Genomic DNA, 21,709 nt, shown 5'->3' with positions numbered 1-21,709 from the left:
AGAAGTGTGTTTTTGACAAGTGTTGGAGAGGAAGAATTATTGGGGACTGGAATAATCATAGAAAACTTAGAATCAGAGAGTTTTAAGATTTATCTCTAGAAAGGGACCTTAGAAATTACCTAGTCTAACCCACTCATTTTATAGATGAGGAAACAGCCCCAGGAAAGTTAAATGACTTGTGTAGTATCACTCAGGTCATATTACAGCTAGAATTTTACCCTAAAACTTGTGACTGTGAGTTCATTTCTCTTTCTACCACACCATACTTTATAGGAGTTATGAGATTTAAGTTGAATCTTGAAAGATGAGTAGGATTTTGATGCATAGAAAGGAGGTTGTCCATGGTTAGTTTAGAGACCGTCCAGATAAAGCATTATGGTGTGATGGAGAGACCTCTGGACTCAGGCCACCTAGGTTAAATTCCTACATCTGACATTTACTAGCTATGACACCCTGGACAAATCAGTTAACCACTGTAAAATGGGTAAAACTAGTATATAACTATATGTTTCACAGAGTTGTTGTGATGAAAGTGTTTATTAATGTGAAGCACAGTGATAAGAAAACAGATTGTTTCCTAAGACAAGGTCACTGGAATTGGGGGGTTTGAAGCAGGTGGTGAATAGGGAATTATACTTAGGAATCAACAAAAGGATTATAAACAGCATGAAGAGACCATTTGAAAACATATAGCACGAATTTATAATATGACAGATTAATCCAGTTCCTTGATTATGTCTAACAATATTTTATGATCTAGGAATAGTAATAAAGAAAATAAATCCAGGTTTGGTTGTTGGTATGATCAAAGGTCAAGGATTGAAGAAGTCTTTGCTGTTAGGGTAGCATTGAAATGACTGACCATAGAAATCTTGTCTGGGGGGAAAAAGAGTTAAATATAGTTCCCCAGCTATTAGGGTTAGGGAGGTTTTTAATATAATCTGTAGGCCTTGATGAGGCAAAATGTAAGTTTACATGTGTAGGGAAATTAGAAAGGTTTTAAGAGTAAGGTGATTGTGATTGGAAAGAGGGAGCACACAGTCCTGTGATTTTGCAGATTGGCCAATGCATTGTTGAGCACTAGATCGAGGTTTTGGCTATACTGGTAGAGTGGGGATCAGTGCTACTTGTTTCATAGAGAATGACAAACTGTGAAATCAGTATGTCATGTGGCTTTCAGCAGAAATGAAATTACCAAAAGGATGGTATGGAAAGGAAAATGAACTGGCTGCTTAAAAATATCTAAGAAAGTAAAAGTGAGTCCTGGAAGACAGAACTCGAGCAATGAGGATTTCTGACGGGTGATATAAACAGATGGACACTGTTGATAATCCTCCCTTCAATCAGCAATTAATGCATTTCAGAAGTTTAGTCCAGAAAGCACTTATTGATTTCCTATTTGAAAGACATATAGTGCTGGAAATACAAAGATAAAAATTATACACACCCACCTTCTTCCAGGGCTTTTAATATTATAATAGGAAAGACAAGAAAGAAGAGTAAAAATTGCGAAGAAAAGGTTCAGGCAAAGTGCCACAAGAAATTTGAGGATGAAAAGATTACTTTTACCTGGGCAAGGGAAGAAGGAAGCCAGGAAAGGTTCCTTGGAGGAGATGGGAGATGAGATCTAAGTTGGATCTTGAATGAAGCGAAGAACTTCAACAGAGAGATGGGAAAATTCATTCCTGACATGAGTAATTGCTTGAGCAAAGGCAAGAAGACACAAGAGGATAGGATGACAATTGGGAATGGTAAAGTGGTGTAGAACTTTGACTGTTGGAGTTAGTGGTTTATGTTTAGTGATTATTAAACAAAGAAGCCACTTAGGAGTGTTTGAGTAGAGGATTATACGGTCACAGCAGTGTGTGAAAAAGATGACTTAGGTAGCTTTGCAGGATGGCCCGGAGAGGTGACAAACTAGAAGACTAATTAGTTTAGGTAAGAGTTAATGCCATTTGCAGGAATTGAAAAATTATGAAAAGGGGCAGGCAAAGAGGGAAAAATTAGTTAAGTGTGAAATATGTTGAATTTCAGATACCCAATGGACATCCAAGATGAGAGAACGATGCTAGGTAGGCACTGAAATAGTTAAAATAATAAAAAAGGCCTGGTCTCTACATTCAAGGACTCTACAAATACGATTTGACTTCCTTGACACAACACTACCTATATTACTCTTTCTCTGTCCTTACTGAAGGCTCTTCTTTCTTTCCCTTTCATGGTTAATATTCCCCCAGATTTTTTCTTCCCACCTCTTCCTAAGCAACCATGTTGAATCTCATATCTTTAGAGTTGAATCGTAGAATGTTAGAGCTGTCAGGATCCTTAAAGATAGTCTTATCTAACTCTTTTATTTTACTAGCCCGTGACTCCTGGATTTATAGTTACCACTCCATCCCTTCTCCCACCTCCAGTCCTATATTTTTAGCTACCTAGATATTCAACATTTTCAAAGCTGATCTCATTATCTTCTCTCCCAAAATCTGGTCTGTCTCCTGACTTCTTGTTATTAACCCTACTGAAAATCTTGAAGTCATATTGACTTCTCCCACCTGCTCCATTTAATTGTTGAGTCTTAAAGAGTCTACTTCCATTTCTTGTGTCCATTCCCTTCTCTTCATTCAATTCAGGAAATATTTATAAAGTACTTATTGTGTGGTAAGGGAAATACAAAGTTTAAATAAGACATGGTCCCTGCCTTCTTCAACGTTATAGCCTAGTAGGGGTAAACGTGATATACCTACTATTTATGTATTACAATTATTTGTGTATGCGATATAAACCTGGTACTTTGTGATTTCTGAGAGAAGTATCCTACCGATTAGTGAATTAGTGGGAGATAGTGTGTCAATTGGACTCCAAAAAATGAGGAAGAATATATTGGATGGAGGGCAATGGAGGGAAGGGCCTTCTAGCCATAGAAACAGCATGAACAAAAGTCACAGAAGCAGGAAAATGAAGGAAGAGGAAAATTTTATGTTCCATGCTTCCCTGAGTTCAGTGTCTAAGGATTACCTCATTACCTTTCAAATAGACTTTTGTAATATAGCCTTCTAAGCATTGTCATCTTACTTAGAGTCCTTGCCTCTTCCAAATTAGTCCTGCACACTGCTCCTGCTGGGTTAATCTTCTATAGCACAGCTACAAGGACATGAATGAAGGGAGTAACTTAAGCAAAAATGGAGGAAGATCCGTTCCTAATATGGGTAATTGCTTGAGCAAAGGAAAGAAGACAAGAGAAGGCAGGCTGACAAGAGGGGATGAGCAACTGCCCTAATCAGAAGTTTTCAGTGGCTTTCTGTTGCCTGCCAAATTAAGTATCAACTTCTGGCATCAAAAACCTTCTGCAATAGTCATATCTTGTCTTTACAATTTTATCTCCCGTCTTCCCCTTAAATATACTGAATTCTGCTACTAAATTAGACTTAGAATTAAAAAAAAATATCCTTCTTTTCTACCTCTGTTCAATGGAACACCACGGGGTGTTTCCTCCACCATGAATGCTGCTTTTGCCAGTTCTGCCTGTTGAAATTTTAATTTTCTTTTAATACTTATGTAAAATACTACTTTCCTTCATGAGACCTTTTCTGATTCCATCCTTAGCCCCCAAGCCGAGAGTAGTCTCAGTTTTGTCTTAAACCTAAGGAGAATATGAAGGCTGTAGGGAAGTTTGCCAGTATGGAATGACTCCACAGAGTAGTGGTGGTAGGTGGTTAAGGTATGAACTGGGGGGATTATCTAGGTGGGACTGAGCTAAATTAGAACCAGCATTTTAGAGAAGGTGGTATATAGGTAATAATGATGAAAGAAGAATAGGTAAAGGTAAGATAGGAGCATCGAGTGGAGGAAAAGGAGCACTAATTAGGTAGAATTAAGTGTCTTAAGAAAGAAGGTATCAAGGAGTAGTGTTAGGCAGGAAAACATTCAAATAAAAATCTTCAATGATTCCATATTTTCTTTGGACTACAATATCATCTGACTACCACTATCTTTCCAGTCTTATTTTGTCTCTTAAACACTTGCAAGGGACCTTAAAGGTCATCTGTTCCAACGCTTTCTTTTTATAGATGAAAAAGTTGACATCCAGAGATGTCAAATGACTTACCAAGGTCATAGAGATTAATAATCAACAAAGTCAGCATTCAAACCTGTGTCCCTAATTCCAAATCCAGTGTTCTTTCACCTGTGTCACCACTACTTCTCTATACATTCCCCATCCCAGTCAGTGTTCTGATAATTCCCAAATACAACATTAAAATTTAACATTCTGTGCTTTTGCATAGGGTACTCCCCCACTTCTGGAATGGACTGTTTCCTTACCTCTGCTTTGTACAATCCCTGTCAAAGTATCAATCAGGTGCTACTTTCTACATAAAGTCCTTCTTCATCTTCCAGTTGTTAGCACTTCTCTTTCTTTGAAATTACCTTTTATTAATCTTATTAATTAATTATCAACTAAAATAATTTAAAATTAATTAAATTTAATTAATTAATTAATTATTAATTAAATTAACCCCAGCCAAGACTCAAGCAGATTCAAGGTTTAAAATTCAGTAAGCATTTTGTAAAGCCTAAAATACAATTAAAACAAACTTTACTAAGTAATAATTGAAAGGCTCAATTTAAAAGGATCCAGAGTTAAAAACAACAATACTTAACTCTTCCTGGAGAAACAACACCACAAAGCAGCCAGGAAAGCAGTCCCTTGAATGTAGCAATTGGGGCAAAATCAAGCTTCTGACTTCAGTTTTTCTTGAGCTAGGCCTGTTAACTTCAGGGAATTAAGGAAGCAAAATAGTCTTCCTGCCCCCTCAGAGAACCAATCCAATTTAGATAAAACAGGTGTCACTCCTACCATATCCCATTGCTTGGGGTTGCTAAGTCCCTAAAATGTTCTAGAGGACCTTCCATCCATAAAATAATTTTAAACACCCCTAGCAGCGGCACTTAATGCAAATAATGAAAATAGCAGACAACACTCATTTTAGAACGGTAGCAGAGTGATGTCAAGAACAATTCAGGTCTTCTTAGAATAAAACAATCATGTTAGCCAGGAGCAACAACAGGAACATTTCCAGGAACATTAATTTCACTGAATGAATGACTATACCTTGATTGTTGTCACCAGACCCCAAGGCAGGTCCAGTTCATATGAATTAAAAAAGCTAAGAAGTCATAGGCTTCTTGCATGTAACCTGTCCCAGAGCTTTAGTCTGTCCCAAGAAAGAAAGATCAGTTGAGCTAGTGTATTTATTAGGTACCCCCCCTTAAGGGGTACAGTAGGAGATGATAACATATAATGGGGAACTGGAGAGCAAAGGGCAGGCAGGTAGGGAAAGGGTACCCTTGCAGGGTCAAGGCTGTTGGAAAGACATTGGAGAAGTCCAGAAAATGAGTTGAACCAGGAGTGAAGCTTACTTCCTCTTGGTTATAACCATGCTTACTACCTTCCTTGCTCACTACCTCTAGCCCTATGGGCTACAGGCCCCTAGAAGTCCCTTGTGGGCTAGGGGGTCACCAGTCCTGAGAGTAGGCTTCAAGGTAGGGTGTTTCCAGGGTGAGAAAGCTGCTGGCATAATTGACGATCAAACTGCCAAATGTTGTCTCAATTCCTGCCCCTCAGCCAGCCACCCAAAAAAATAGCAACCTTAGCCCCAATAAACTTAATAGCTGTGTCAGTGTCTCAGGAATGACACTGGTCTGGAACTCCTAATGGTCCAACTAAAACAAAGGATCTTTAGAGGTGGTCTCCTCAGCCCTACTCAAGATGGATACAATCACAGGCTTAGGACTAGAGAAGTAGAATCTTAGGGTTCTGCATTCAGATCTGTTTGCATCTAGTCTTCCTGTTGTTCCCCCTACCTCAGACTGGGCCCCGTCCTAGCTGGTTGCTTCACTGAAACACGGACTTACCTCATACTGCCATTCTGTCAGCATTTCCTCGCCCACTAGCCAAAATTTCCTCTTCCCTATGAACTTCGTCGGAAGAACAGCACAAAATTTTGATCCTTTTAGAGACATATACTGAGGTATTGTTATGTTTCTTTTATGGAGATTAGGTAAATATTCTTCTTTACTTTCATCCAATGGCTCAAAATTAAGCTAAAGTGTCCCCTTGTTCCCAGGTAAACTCCTCTCTGTACTTAAAGATCCTTTCAGCTTCCCCTTACTGCTTAAAAAAAATGTAAGGGGGAGCTAGGTGGTACAGTGGATAGAACACTGGCCCTGGAGTCAGGAAGACCTGAGTTCAAATCCGGCCTCTAGGTGGGTGACCCTGGGCAAGTCCCTTCACCCCAATTGCCTCACCAAAAAGCAACAACACCACAACAAAAAAGTAAAGCCTCTCAGCAATTCCATCTCTTAACTTCTCAAATCCTTCATAGGGAGGAGCTGTCCAAACCATACTAGGTGAAAAGAAACCTACTTAACTTAAGGAGGACTTGATCTGTTGTCCTGAGTTGTATAGAGCTCTCTGAAGGGGCAAAAACCTCAAGACCTGGGCACAGATGATAAAATAGGAAGGACTAGAGAGAGTCAGCTGTGACTGTGTCCAACAGTTATTCATCCTGATCAGGAAAGCCTTCTTAAAAACTACATTGGAATGGAGAGCCCTGCTTCTTCCTGGAGTGGCACGGGTTTATCAAAGACTTATCCTCTGAGAAATAAGACATCCAGCCCAGATAATCATGGGTGTGATAATGAAGCTGTTGTCTTAAAAGTCCATTCTAGCATTCCATGATACTAGCTGCCTGGGGATGATATGAACTATGGAAAACTCAGTTAACCTGACTTAGACTTAGACTTAGATCTTCTTTGAAGTAAAATGAATACCCTGATCTGAATTGAACAGTGATGTAAGGGGGCCCTTAAAAATATAGCTAACATTTATATAATGTTTATTATGTGTCAGGTACTGTGCTAAGTACATTACAATTATTACCTCATTTGATCTTCACAACAACCCTGGGAGGTAGGTGCTATTATTATTTCCATTTTACAGATGAGGAACCTGAATCAAACAAAGGTTAAGTGACTTGCCAGTATCACACAGCTAGTAAATATTTGAAACCAGATTTGAACTTATCTTCATTACTTTTCCAGTGCTCTATCTACTGCACCACTTACCTTTCCCAATGTGGAAGAAAGATGTGTTTTGTAAGGGCAATAATGGTAACTTCCAACACAATGCCATTGACATCAATGCAAGACATAATTGGCACTATGGTCCCATTCTTTGAATTAAGCATAAACTTTTCCAATCATCTTTTCCCTACACGTAATCTTGAAACATTTAGTTTTTGTTATAGATGATATAAAATGGTACATGTGTTCCCTTTAGAGCAGAGTCTTTATTGAAGAATAAATGCATTAGAAGAGATTTGTTTTGGCTATGTTAGTTTTTTTTCCTGCTACCATTTTAACAAAGTTCAAAGGCACAGCAACTCTTTAGATTGTAAATGTGTATATTTGCAATGAACTGTATATTTAGGTAAACACAGCTGTGTTTGTTTCAAGAAAGTTAATTGTTTTCAGAATGTTTTGATAATACCACTCACTAGTGCAAAGAGGCCAGGATAGTATTCCAGTTCACACTAGGCCACCACATAGTTGAGATTTAATTCTAACCTTACTTTGTCTTTCAAGTAACAAGAAAATAGAATAAATGAGAATGTGAATACAGTTATTTATAAATTATCTGTACTGACAAAAAAGAGGAGTGATACTGATACAATAGTTCATTTATATAGCACTTCAAGGTATGTAAAGTGCTTTATGTACATTATTTCATTTGATCCCTCTGTGAAGAATCTCTTCAGATGAGGAAACTGAGGCTCAGAGAGATGAAGTGATTCACACAGGATAGTGTCTGAGACAAATCTACCTGAAGTCTTCATAATTCCAAAGGGCATTGTCCACTATACTGTTCAGTAAATCAGCAAGCATTTATTGTGTTTACTATGTACAAGGAACTATGCTGGGTGCTGAGCATAGAAAGACAAAAATGAAACCCTTTCAGAGAAGAAAATTAGGGTCTCAGGACAATTATAACCTAACCACTACCCAGGCACCTAGTGCCACTGGGAACATTCCTCTTCTCCAGTATACCCCTCACTTGTCTTCCTGACTATATCATGATTGAGGCAGGTTGACCTTTGAGGACAGACTATATATGTTCCAGGGTAGTGACTGGTGAGTAAGAGCCTCACCTCCTCCTCCCTTTTCATTTTGGGTCAGACACAGTGAGTTACACAGGATGAAGAGGTTTTCACTGATCATCTGTGATCTGCATCATGGTTCTCACTACATTTCCTTCTTCCACTTCAAGTAATATTTATCAAATATTATTTTATTGTTACCTCTTAAAATGCTATTTTTTCTTTGTCTTTTAATGTGTCTAATGATTAGTACAGATGTACATGATTTATAAATATAATTTGGGTTGTATTTTTCTTTTTAACAGAAATGATCAAAAAACTGTAAAGACCACTGTTTTCTGATGAAATACAAACTCCTGTGGCATTTATAACACTTTGCAACTTGCTTCTAGTCTACGTTTCTAGGCTTATTACATATTACTTCCTTCCCTTCAAGCACTCTTCAGCTCAAGTGTCACTTCCTGGATGAGACCTTTCCTGATCCTCCCAACTACTGATCCCTCACCTCTGAAATTACCTACTATTTACTTTGTAAATATTTTGTGTACACTTTGTATACACTTATGTGAATTTGTTGTTGTTTTTTCCAATAGAATATAAGCTCCTTAAGAGTAGAAACGATTTCCCGTCTTTGTGTGCTCAGCACCTAGCACAGATCTGACCTATGAGGGTTGTGTGGACAGTCAATTAAGGATAGGAAGAAGAGCTGCACCTCACTCTCCCTTAAGCAGTTATGGGGCTTGTATCCAACATAACCATATCTAGTCTTATCCTCCAATACTCTCCTACATAGAATCCTCAGAAGTCAGATCGTAGTCCCTGGTGGACCCCAGCCCCATCGTCTTCGAGGCAATAGAGAGTCATTGGAGCTTTTTGAGCAAGGGAATGCTGACCTGTGCTTTAGGAATATCACTTTGACAGATATGTGGAGGGCAGACTGGGGAGCAAAGAAAAATGCCAGAAACTGGGAGATTAAGTAGACTATTGCAGTAATCCAGGTGAGGGGTGATAAAAGACTGAACTAGGTGGTAGGATTGGCTACTGATTGTATATGTAGGGTGAGGAGTTAAACTCAAAGGTTATCAGCTGAGATGACTAGAGAGATAATGGTGCCCTTGAGAGAAATAGGGAAGTTTGGAAGAGCCATAGTAGTTGGAGGTGGGGGGTAGGAATGGTGCAAGGGGCAGGGAAGGGAGACAATGAATAATGAGTCCTGTTTTAGATGTGTTAAGCTTGAGATCTTTGTGTCATACGTATCACACTCACTGGCCACCTAAGGCGTAACCCAAAGCTGTGTCCTGGGCCACCTTCTCTAACTCTGTATTCTCTCTTTGAGACGTCATTAGCTTCTGTAGATTTATGTATCATCTTTACGCAGATACTTCCCAAATTACATGCACACCCCACCCCTGGATCTCTCTCCTGAACTCTAGTTGTACATCTCCTATAGGCATCTCAAACTAACATATCTAAAATCACATTCATTATCTTTCTCCCTCACCCTCTTCTGAATCTCTATGCCTCTACACCATCTCCTGGCTGTGTTCCCTTCTTTCTTTTCACACAACCACCCTAGTTCAGGCCTCTCATCACCTCTTGCCTGGACTTTGACAAAAGCCTTCTCAGTGGCCTCTCTGCTTCAGGTCTTTGCTCCACTGTGATCTGTTCTTCACACAGCTGCCAAAGTGATTTTCCTAAAACACAGATTTGAACATGGCACTTTCCTTCTCAATTAACTGCAATGGCTTTTTGTTATTTCTGGAATCAAATAAAATAACTCTAATGTTTAGCCCTTAAAACCCTTTGTAGCCTAACCCCAGCCTACCTTTTCAACTTTATCAGGGGTTATTTCTCTTCACCCAGTCTAGAGTCAGGTCCAGTTGGCCCTCTTACAGGTCCTCATGTACGGTGCTCCATTTCTTGTCTATCTGTGCACTGACTGTCTCTCATGCCTAGAATGTGCTCCCTTCTCTCTTAATATCTTTGGTTTCTTTCAAGACCCAGTTCAAGTGTCATCTTCTACATGATATATTTCCTGATACCCTTCAGCTTCTGATACTTTTCTCCCCCCAAAATAAATCACAGCCTATATTATATACTCATATATGTGTGTTATCTCCCTCTATATAAACATAGGGGGGAATATAAATATTTGCAGCTAGGTGATATAGTTGGATAGAGTGCTAGACCTGGAGTCAGGAAGGCCTGAGTTCAAATCTAACCTCAGACACTTACTAGCTGTATGACCATGGACAAGTCATTTAACCCCAGTCTGCCTCAGTTTCTTCATCTGTAAAATGGAGATAATAATAGCCCCTACCTCCCAGGATTTGTTGTGAAGATTAAATGAGATAATATTTGTAAAACACTTAATACAGTGCCTGATATATTGTAGGCACTTAATAAATACATATTTTCCTCCTTCCTTCCTAAGTATTAAGCTCCTTGAGGATGAAGATTGTTTACTTTTGTCTTTGTAGCTTCAGTTTGTAGTAAAATGCTGGCAGCGTTATTGATTTAATAAATGCTGATTGATGGATTTAATTGTTTAAGATACTATCAAGGTATAAAAGTCCACTTCGTAGTTGGTGACCTGAGATTGGAGTTCATGAGTGACCAGGGTAGAGATATTGATCTAAATGTCATCTGCATAGGGATGATAATTGAACCTATGAGAAAACTGTATAGAAAAACTCTTTTAAGGGCACTCCTCCAACTAAGTGTGTCTCCCATGCGTGTGTAAAAAGTATTCAGGCTTTCCCGAAAACTCAGTGAACCTCAGATTATTCATATCAAGCAAAACATAAAACAAAGAGAAAAGATAAGAGAAAAGGGCCCATAACAGGGCCTTAAATTATATTTACCGTTAGGGATGGGACAGAAATGATGATACAGCAAAGGATATTCAGAAGGAGCAGTCAGACAGGAAGAAGATGAAGAGGTCAGTGTCATAAAGACAGAGGGAGGAGAGAATACTGCAGAGAGGGCAAGAAAGATGAGGACCGGTAAAAAGACTATTGGATTTCGCAGTAGTTCATTGGTAACGTAAGAGACAGAATCGAGTGAGGAAGTCACAAGCTAAATTGTAAGAGGAAAAAAAGTAGAGCCATAGTCTTCCATTTAGTAATGTGAATAATCCAAATTTGTGTGTAATCTTATAATTATTTATATTTGGTCCTAGAATGTGATTTTCTTCCCATGTTTAAATATGTCTAAACATTATTTAAATATACCAAGTATATTTAAATATTAAATATGATATTGAAGAGTTCAACATTCTTTAATAAGGACAAGCCACACTAAACACCTATCACAATAGAAATTAGAGTTCTCTTTTCTAACTTAACTCCCCTTTCCCTTTCTCACCCCATTTATATTACAGTGCAGTGCCAAAATAAGAATATCTTTCTGCTCTACCCTTCATACTACAAATAGACATCACCCCTCAGGCAAAACACCAACCTGAACTGAACTACCATTTTCCTCAGTAGTTTGTGTTTTTTGTGGAATTAAGAGGTTATGGCTGATAATTAACTGTTTTTAAGATAGAGATTCCACTGTAGTAAATATAAACAAATTAATGATTAGACTGCAAAAACTTTTTATTATCTACTGTTTAAATTTATTAGTAAGAACCTGACAGTCAAATTTGCTTTGGATAAAACTTTTTATATTAAAAATATATATTTTGTATATTTTTGTATATTATATATTATATAAAATATTATTTTATTTAATTGTATAATTATATATTTTAAAATTAAATATTATATATTTAATTATATATTATATAAAAATTACATATTATATAAAATGTTATATTACATAAAATATATGTATATATGTACTTTATATATTATATTAAAATTATCATAAATAGGTAGAGAAAGACATAGTATAAGAAGGAAGAGAGTGAGTAGTCAAGAATAATGCCAAGGTTATGAACCTCGTTGATGGAAGGATGATGGTACTCTAAACAGAAAGTTCAGAAACAGTCTGGGTTTTGGGAGAAATATGTTGAATTTGGTTTTGAACATGTTGAATTTGAGATGTATATGGTTTCTCATCCGAAATATCCAGTAGATAATTGGAAGTACATAACTAGAGCTCAGGAGAGAGACTAGGGATGGCTATATAGCTTTGGGAGTCATCTGCATAGAGATGATCATTAAGCGTAGGAAGATGAATTGCTAAATTGGGACAACAATAATTGACAACAATTCAGTTTTGTTGAGACACAGAGAGTGTGAAGAGAAGTAATATGAAATAAATCTAGAAAGGTAGCTAGACCCAGATTATGAAGGTCTTTAAATGCCAAGCTGCTGTGTTTGTATCTTACCATAGAGACAGTGGGGATTCACTAAAATTCTTTAGTAGAATAATATATTAAGACTTGTACTTTAGGAAGATTCCCTTTTTAGCAGTGTGGAGAATGGATTGGAGCAGAGAAAGAGTGGGAAGAGGGAGAACAAATGAAAAGCTATTGTAACAATCAAGGAAAAAGATAATGAGGACATGAACCAGGATGGTGGCCTTGTTAGTGGAGAGAAGTTTGGACTAGGTTGCAGGTATAGTGAGAATTGTGAATTTCATTTTGAACATGTTGAGTTTGACATACCTGCAAGTTCAAACTCTGTCTTCTGTGGAAAGCTTTCTTTTTTTTTTAAAATATTAATTCATTTTTAGTTTTCAACATACACTTCCATAAATTTTTGAGTTTTAAATTTTTTCCCCCTCTTCCTCCCTCCCTAAGATGATGTGCAATCTGACATAGGCTCTACATATACATTCCTAGTAAACATATTTTCACATTAGTCATGTTGTAAAGAAGAATTAGAACCAATAAGAGGAACCACAAGAAAGAAGAAACAAAACAAAACAGAAGAAAAAAAGAGCAAATAGTATGCTTTGATCTGCAAACTCCATAGTTCTTTCTCTGGATGTGGGTAGCATTTTCCATCATGAGACTTTTGGAGATGTCTTTGATCTTTGCATTGCTGAAAAGGGCTAAGTCTATCAAAATTAGTCATCTCACAACGTTTCACAACATTCTCCTGGTTCTGCTCACTTCACTCAGCATCAGTCCATACAAGTCTTTCCAGGTTTTTCTGAAAAACCTTTGGTGTCTAAATTCAAATAGCATCAGATCCCTCCTGGCCACATAGTAACTTAGAAACCACAAATTAACATTATCTATGTTGTATTATATTTTTATGTTGTTAAACATTTCCGAATTGCAATTTAATTGCTGTACTTGGGAGTTTTGGACTCCCTAGGGAAATCTGTTTTTTATAATGTTGCAGCCTACTCATGCCCACCAATGGATCTAACCATTGTCCTTTGGATGATTTTCAATATCAGATCTTCAGAGATGACAACATTCTATGACTCTCAGCCTCACCGCAGCCATCTCTGTTATCTATAGTATAGTATAGCACTATGTACTATACTATACTAAATTAGCACTATAGTAAGGAAGTAGTTTAATTTTTTTATATTCTTGTATTTACCGTGGAAAATACCTTGATTTAAGGTATTATTTAGGTGCTTATATAGGTAATTTACTCTATATTTTCTTTTCATCCCAAACCAATACTGTTCATTCAGAGATTTATTCTTATATGATAATCTTCTCTGGAACATAAATGTTTTTCTTTAGAGCGAAAATACAACTTAATCTATTGTTTTTTCCTACCATTCTTTTCTTAACCACTTATTTGCCTACATAGCCTTCAATTTTTATTTAAATGTCAAATTTGCACCAGTTATGGGAGCCCATGTAGATAAACCAGGTCAGTAATGTGAAATATTAGCATGTTGTTTAAACTAGAGAAGGGAAGACTTAGAAAAGACACCATAAATATCTTTAAGTATTTGATGGACTTGTACTTGGAAGAGGGATTATACTTGTTTAGCTTGATCTCAAAGAGCAGAACTGTTTATAATGGGTACAAATTATAAAAACAAATCTTGTCTTAAATGAAAAACTTAGAGCTGTACAAAAACAGAATAGGCTGCCTTGGAAAGTCATGGATTGTCCCTTTTTTGAGGGCTTAAGACGAAGACTGGATGTGACTACTTGCTGACTGTGTTGTTTGTTTGTTTGTTTTTTATTCAGCTTTATTTTATTTTCCATTCCAAATTCTCTCTCCTCCCCTTCACTTTCCCTAGTCATTAAAAAAACAAGAAAAATAAAAACCATTACAAATATGTATAGACATGCAAAACAAATTTCCACATTAGCCATGTCCCAAGAAAAAAATAGAATAGATTATACTTTAATCTGCACTCAGTTCTATTTCTGGAGAAATATGCAGAGAGCATATTTCATCGTGAGTCCATTGGAATCGTTGTTAGTCATCATATTAATCAGAGTTACCAAGTTTTTCAGAGTTTATTATATTTACAATAGTGCTGTTACTGTGCAGATTGTTCTTCTGTCTCTGCTCACTTGACCTTGTTTCAATTCATTCAGATTTTTCTGAAATCATCACTTTCATAATTTCTTACAGTCCAAGTGTTCCATAACATTCATATTGATGGACATCCCCTCAGTTTCCCATTTTTTGCTACCACAAAAGGCATCTATAAGTATTATTTGTAGACATGGCACCTTTTCCTCTTTCTTTGATCTCTTTGAGGAATAAATAGCCCTAGAAACAGCTTTGCTGGGTCAAAAGGTATGTACAGTTTAATAGTTTTTTTGGGCACAGTTCCAAATTACTTTCCAGAATGGTTAGACTAGCTCACAGTTCTATCAGCAGTACATTAGTGCCCCTATTTTCCCACATCCCCTCCAGCATTTGTCATCTTCCTTTTTTGTCATCTTAGCCAATCTGATGACTATCGGGTAGAACCTCAGCGTTTTTTAAAATGTCCATTTCTCTCTGCTTTGATCTCTTCCTTTGAAAACTATTTATATCCTTTGAGCATTTATCAATTGGTACTTGCTAACTGTATTGCTGCCTTGCCATCTGGACCAGAAACCATGCCCTTGGAAATTTTAACATGTTTGTCTTCAGAACTTCCCCTCTAAGGCCTCAGTGTCCTAATTGATGATTATGCCATACCTCCCTCCTAACTGCCTGGCTATCTTCCACTGCTACTTTGACTTCTCTCCCTACCTCTCTGGTTTTAGAACCATGACCAAATCATTTCTGCTCACTATCCCACTTTCAGGACCAGAATGTTTTCCCTGGCCACTGTTTCCCTAGATGTGTTGTCTCTTCTTTCTGTTAGAGTATAGGGGACTTTCTTTGCTTTTGCATTTGTATACCCAGGGCTTAGCACAGTGCTTGACACACAGTAAGTACCTAATATAAATGCTTTTTCATTCATTCATTGTCCCTTTTAAATCTGGGATTTTATAATCAGATAGCAGTAAGGTGGATGAAAAGGTCAAAATCAGTTATCCCCAACAAGTACTAAAATGTTGCTTATAAGATTACCAGTTAAGATTTACTTATAGATTACTTTATAGTAATAGTTATATATAATCTATAGCTATAGATTACTTTAATGTGGTCTACTACAGAATTTGTACCCAATAATTTGTATGTGAATAATCTGCATCATTGATTATCAACAATATTCTTCTGAGAATTGGTGCTCTAAACCAGTGCCCAGGAGTCAGGATTATTCTCCGTTACAAGACAGATAGCCTTAGTTTTATTTGAGCAGTGTGATACCTGAATATTAGCAAATCTTGAAGCACAGTCATTTTCATTACTTTCAGTGGGGCACTTCAACATCCTGGTATCATTATTTTAAGTAGGGGTACTGCCTATCCCTACTCCATAGTAGCTCAGTGGGTTTGGAAACTCTTATAGCTGGATCCAGAGTAAGTAGTTCCTGTTTTTGTAGGACTTTCAAGTATGTTTAATTGTTTTCCTCATAAACAGTACTGTGAGACAAATAGTACAAGTATTATCCCATTACGGTATTATCATAATAAATAGCATTTATATAGTGCCTACTATGTGCCAGGTACTGTACTAAGTGCTTTATACAGAACTATGTGTAAATTACCTCATTTGATTCTTTGAAAACCCTGTGAGACAGTCATTATTCCCATTTTACAAATGAGGAAACTGAGGCTTACAGAATTATATAGCAGTGACAGAATTCAAACCCTAGTTTCCTGACTCCAAATCCAACAGTTCTTCAGTGATACCACTCTGCCTTTAGGTTTTGTGACAGTTCCTTACCTGACTATGTGGCAGTGAACCTTGACTCAGGACACTTGGTCATTTCACTTGATAGTTTTCCTTTATTACAAATTATGTGCTAGGCACTAGTTTGAAGTTGTATCTTTGTTTCCTTTATTTAAGGCCTACAGTTGTTGATACTTAGATCAATTATGTACCAATTTCCAGTGTTATTGCTTATTCTCTCCCACCAAGATTGGTTGAATATTGGAGATACAGAAATATGCCTGATATATTTAAATGCCTACATAATTCTATACCAGAATTACTGATTGAGTCTTAATTTTCCCCAAACTTATACTTCAGTATTTGAGCTATTTTACTCCTATTTATGTTGCCTTTTAAAAATTATTGTTGTGCTTACACTTACATAACATCATTCACATTTATGTTTTTTTTTTCCTAATAGAGTAAAGAAAAGATTTCATCCTACAGTAAAACTCCAAAAGTTGACAGTAGGAATGATGTGGGGAAAGAGATGAAAGAGAAATCATCTATGAAGCGTAAACTTCCATTTACCATTAGTCCGTCAAGAAACGAAGATCGAGATTCAGACACAGGTAGAATATTTTTTAAAATTTTCTTTTCTGATAAAGCAATCTCAATCATTGTCTTATCATGATTCTTTCTTCAACGCATAGCTCTTTTCTCTCCTCCTCTTTTCTGTAATCATGTTCCCAATAAAATGATCTGTTCATTTAATAGAAGAGTGAAGCATGTATCGGTATTTCATGGTGTCAAATTGGTTGTTTCTGACTGAAGTGATATTTTCTTATCACCTAGATATGGTTCTAGTCAAAACTATGTACAGTGTTTCCCAGGAACTTATGTATATTTCAAATAATGCTTTATTTACCTTCTTAGAATATAATGTGTGTATATATATATGTTTGTGTATATGTATATATATACATTTACATGTGTGTGTGTGTGTGTGTGTATGTGTCTCACTGTTCAGTGAGATGGTAGACTGATGAAATAATTGAATGTTTTTTAAAGACTTCCTCTTCAGAAATAGTTGGTCAGAATCTGTTGATATATTTTTGAAGCTCCAGACTAAAAAGTCTTAGGGATTTTAGATCTGGAACATATTAGACCACAGTGGACAGTGGTGTTGGCTATCCTGTTTCTAAGACACCTTATGTATGACAAACTACGATAAATTGCATGCATTTAGTGATATCATTAATTCCTAAGTATGATTCAAAGTGGAGCAGAAATTAAATAATCATCTAATATACTCCTAAAATTGTTGTTTAGATCACCGAACTAATTATTCACGAGCTTATGAAATTTTAAGACTGGAGATAAATAAATCCCTCCCCTCATTTTATAGATTAGGAAACCAAATCCCAGTGAGATTAAAAACTTGCCCAAGATTACATAATTTAACATAAGATTGAACAGTAGGCCAGTATTCTAGCATATGATTACCTGATACTTATCCAAGTTATTTTATTCTTTAGGTAAATTCTTAATGGGAAATTTTCTTTAGAATGTTTTCACTTAATTTGAAGAAATGATCTTATTATGTATCTTCATGCGCAAGCATTTATAATTTTCTGTCATTCCAGTTATGTTTTGATCTTTAAATTTGTGACTGTGACAAAATATCCTATGGAAACTTGAAATCCTCTTTACCAATATTTCTATTCAGAAAATATTTTTTGTAGTTTTAGCATGTTTTCTTTTTATATTTCTGTTACTTTGCTTATTTGGAGTTAGTTATTCTCTTTACTTTAAGGAACTTTACCTTGGAGAGTTGTCACAGATTGTTAGAAATCAAAAAATTTATTTCAAGTCACTGTTTCCTCTTAAATACTTTAATGAAATTTTGTGTGCCAGAATTTTTATACTCTATGTTGAAAAATTATCATGTGTTTATCTCATCAAGGACTATGAAGTTTATCTTCAATGTAAATATTAAGGATTAAATATTGAGACTTGTAGCAATTCTTCTCTTTATAATATTTAGTTCCTAATGTTCCTCTTTGAATCTAAAAAGGCAGTGTTACTAGAGAAAGAAGGTAAATCTCTAGCATCTAATACCCATCATTTAGAGAAACTCTGATGAAGAGTTACGTGCATGCTGATAGTGGTCATAATGTTTGGAGAGAGTACCTTGAGGCAATGCCAACAGGAACTCCTGCATAGACCCCTTCTCTTTGACTCTCTCAGCCTCATTCCTTTTCTACAACTATGGCCAAGGCTTTCTTTTGGATTTTAGTGATTTTTGAAGCTTAGATAACATCTAATCTTTTTTTTTTTATTTCTTAATCTTCAACAACAACTATATATTGAGTGCCAGCCATATACAGGGTGATGTGCTAAAGTGAAGATCTGTTTATGATCTGTAGTTCATTTCAGCAAACTTTATTAATCATCTGTTCTATGTAAGACACCGTGCTGAATGCTGTGCGTACAAAGATGATTTGGAATGACAAACCAGGAATATTCATAGATCTGTGACAAAGGTAGGGGGATTAGATTTTCCCCCCCTAAAACATTGAAATTTACCCAGGGCTACATAACAAACTTATGGGATGCAGTGAAAGCAGTCCTTAGGGGATGTTTTATATCTCTAAATGCTTACATGAATAAAATAGAGAAAGAAGAGTTCAATGAATTGGGCATGCAATTAAAAAAGCTAGAAAAAGAACAAATTGAAAATCCCCTATTAAATATCAAATTAGAAATTCTGAAAACCAAAGGAAGGACTAATACAATTGAAAACTATTGAACTAATAAATAGAACCAAGAACTGGTTTTATGAAAAGAAAAAAAAACCCAACATATATGATATTTTGGAGTTTGGCTTTGATGAAGCCAAAATTGGTTCTACTTTCAGCCAATGATTTTTTTATCAGTTTGTTTGAGGTCAGATTCAACAATCTTGAAGATTTTGAATGACCCCAAACAATATTTCTCATTCTAATTTTCATATATGTATACATACAGATATACTCATCTATATACATGTATATATAATTTATAGACATAATCATATGTATTCAGTATATGTGTGTACATATACATGCAAATATGTGCATATATGTGTATACCTATATAAATATATGCATATATGCTCCCCCCAATGTATAGACTATTTGGGAAAATAAGTGAAGAAGGAGTCTTACCAAATTCTTTTTGTGATACAAATATGGTGCTGATACCTAAACCAGGAAAAGCCAAAACAGAGAAAGAAAATTATATATCAATTTCCCTGATGAATATAGATGCAAAAATTTTAAATAAAATATTAGCAAAGAGATTACAACAACTTACCTTGAGGATAATACACTATGACCAGGTAGGATTTATACCAGGAATGCAGGGGCTAGTTCAGTATTAAGAAAACCGTCAGCATAATTGACCATATCAACAACAAAGCTAACAGAATAGTTTCCTCAAGGACTTTATGATCTAGTAGTACACACACGTAAGTATGATTAAAAGTATAGTGTGTTGAAACAAATGAGAATTCCAAAGTGCCATATTTGAGAAAGGAGAAGTCACTTTCAGCTGAGGTTCAGGGAGAACTTCATAGAGGAGATTGCACCTGAGCTAGGCTTCCAAGGAAGAGAAGGATTTCAACAGGCATTGATGAGGAAGGAATGCTTTTCAGTCATGGAGGACAGCTTGCATAAATGTATGGAGGTCTGAAAGTACAGGATGATAGTGAACATCTAGTAGCCCCTTTTAACCAGAGCTTAGAGTCTGTGAAGAATATGAATGTAAAATTAAAAAAGGGAAAGTAGTTTGGGGCCAGTTTGTAGATGTCCTTTAGTGGCAAGCTGAGTTTGTGTTTTATCCTACAGGAAAGTTTTTGAACTTCAAAGGAATTTCTTTGATCAATATTTTAAAAAATCAGTAGGGAACAGTTACTGTGTTTTGTTTGCATGAGGTAAAGGCTGAAAATCTTGATTATAACTACTGAGAAGTAAAGACAAAGTCAGTTGAAATTCATTTTCATTTAGGAACTTTACTCCAATATTTGATCATCGGATGTTGGCGACTCTGGATTTTAGAAGGCTCTTTCAGCAGAATATAAGTTCTGGAAAGGCCTGGGGTTTATAAACAGTTTCTTGGATAGAGGCCTCATATCTCAAATATATAGAGAACTTTGTCGAGTTTATAGGAATATGAATCATTTTTCACTTGATAAATGGTCAAAGGATATGAGCAGACAGTTTTTGGAGGAAGAAATCAAAACTACATATAGTCATATCAAAAAAGGCTAATAATTATTATTGATTACAGAAATGCAAATTAAAACAACTTTGAGATATAATTTCATACCTATCGATTGGCTAAAATGATAGAAGGGGAAAATGACAAATATTGAAGGGGATGTGGAAAAATTGGGATGCTAATACATTTAGTGGAAATGTGAACTGATCCAACCATTTTGGGGAGCAATCTGGAATTATTCCTAAAGAGTTATAAAATTCTGTATACCCTTTGAACCAGCAATACCACTATTGGTACTCAGGTGATCAGGGAAAAAGGAAGAGAACCTGTATGTTCTAAAATATTTATAACAACTCCCTTTGTGGTGGCAAAGAATTGGAAATTGAGGGGATACCCATCAATTGGAGAAAGGCTAAATAAGTTGTGGTATATAATTGTGATGGAATACTATTAAGATGGAATTGTGATGGAATACTAAGAAATGATGTGCAGGTTGATTTTAGGAAAACAGATAAAGACTTGCATGCAATAATGAAGAGTGAAATGAGCAGAACCAGGAGAACGTTGTATATAGTAACAACAATATTATTCGAAGAGTAACTGTGAATGACAGCTATTCTGAGTAATATGAATGTTCAGATCAACTACAAAGGACTAATAAAGGAAGATGCTGTCTACCTCCAGAGAAAGAAGTGATAAATGGAACTATATATTGTATAGTTTCATGTATATATCTGTGTCAAATGTTGACCTTCTCTAGTGCAGATCTGTAGGAAGGGAAACAGCTTGGAACGCAAATGCAGCAAAAATTAAGGGGGAAAAAATGGTTTGGAATGTAGTTCCAGTGACAGAATGATACTGTCCTTGAAGAATACAGAGAGAATCATCAAGAGGCTGCCCATCAGGTGATGAATTCTTTAGCCAAGACAAAATATAAAATGGTCCTTAGTCTTGTAAGACTCCCTTTTGCTTCTGTAGTAACAAGGTACCAGAAAAGGGGGCAAAGTGTGCTAAGATTCACCCAATTTTTAGAGAAGCTAAAGTCATCTCACATCGAAGCATTTATTATGATGCACATAAGCAAAAAAGACCAACCTGAACATAATTTCAGCTTATATGCCACCATCTGTTACAAAGGATGAAAAGGTAGAGAAG

At 36.1% G+C, this 21,709-nt stretch overlaps 1 protein-coding gene across 3 annotated transcripts in view; it reads left to right on the top strand.

The window, feature by feature from the left end:
* The window catches only part of LOC114053839 (ankyrin repeat domain-containing protein 12-like), a 190,164-nt gene that overhangs the window by 66,102 nt on the left and 102,353 nt on the right, over nucleotides 1–21,709 (top strand). For all 3 annotated transcript variants that reach the window (XM_027876962.1, XM_027876963.1, XM_027876961.1), the window contains one exon: nucleotides 16,773–16,923. In XM_027876962.1, the coding sequence (XP_027732763.1) occupies nucleotides 16,773–16,923 (151 nt within the window). The remainder of the gene's footprint in view (nucleotides 1–16,772; nucleotides 16,924–21,709) is intronic.

This window comes from Vombatus ursinus, unplaced genomic scaffold (assembly GCF_900497805.2).
Source record: "Vombatus ursinus unplaced genomic scaffold, bare-nosed wombat genome assembly UNPS02014812.1, whole genome shotgun sequence".
In the NCBI taxonomy this organism is placed as follows: Eukaryota; Metazoa; Chordata; class Mammalia; order Diprotodontia; family Vombatidae; genus Vombatus; species Vombatus ursinus.
The sequence above is the reverse complement of the archived record's forward strand: the minus strand, read 5'-3'. Positions and strand labels throughout refer to the sequence as shown.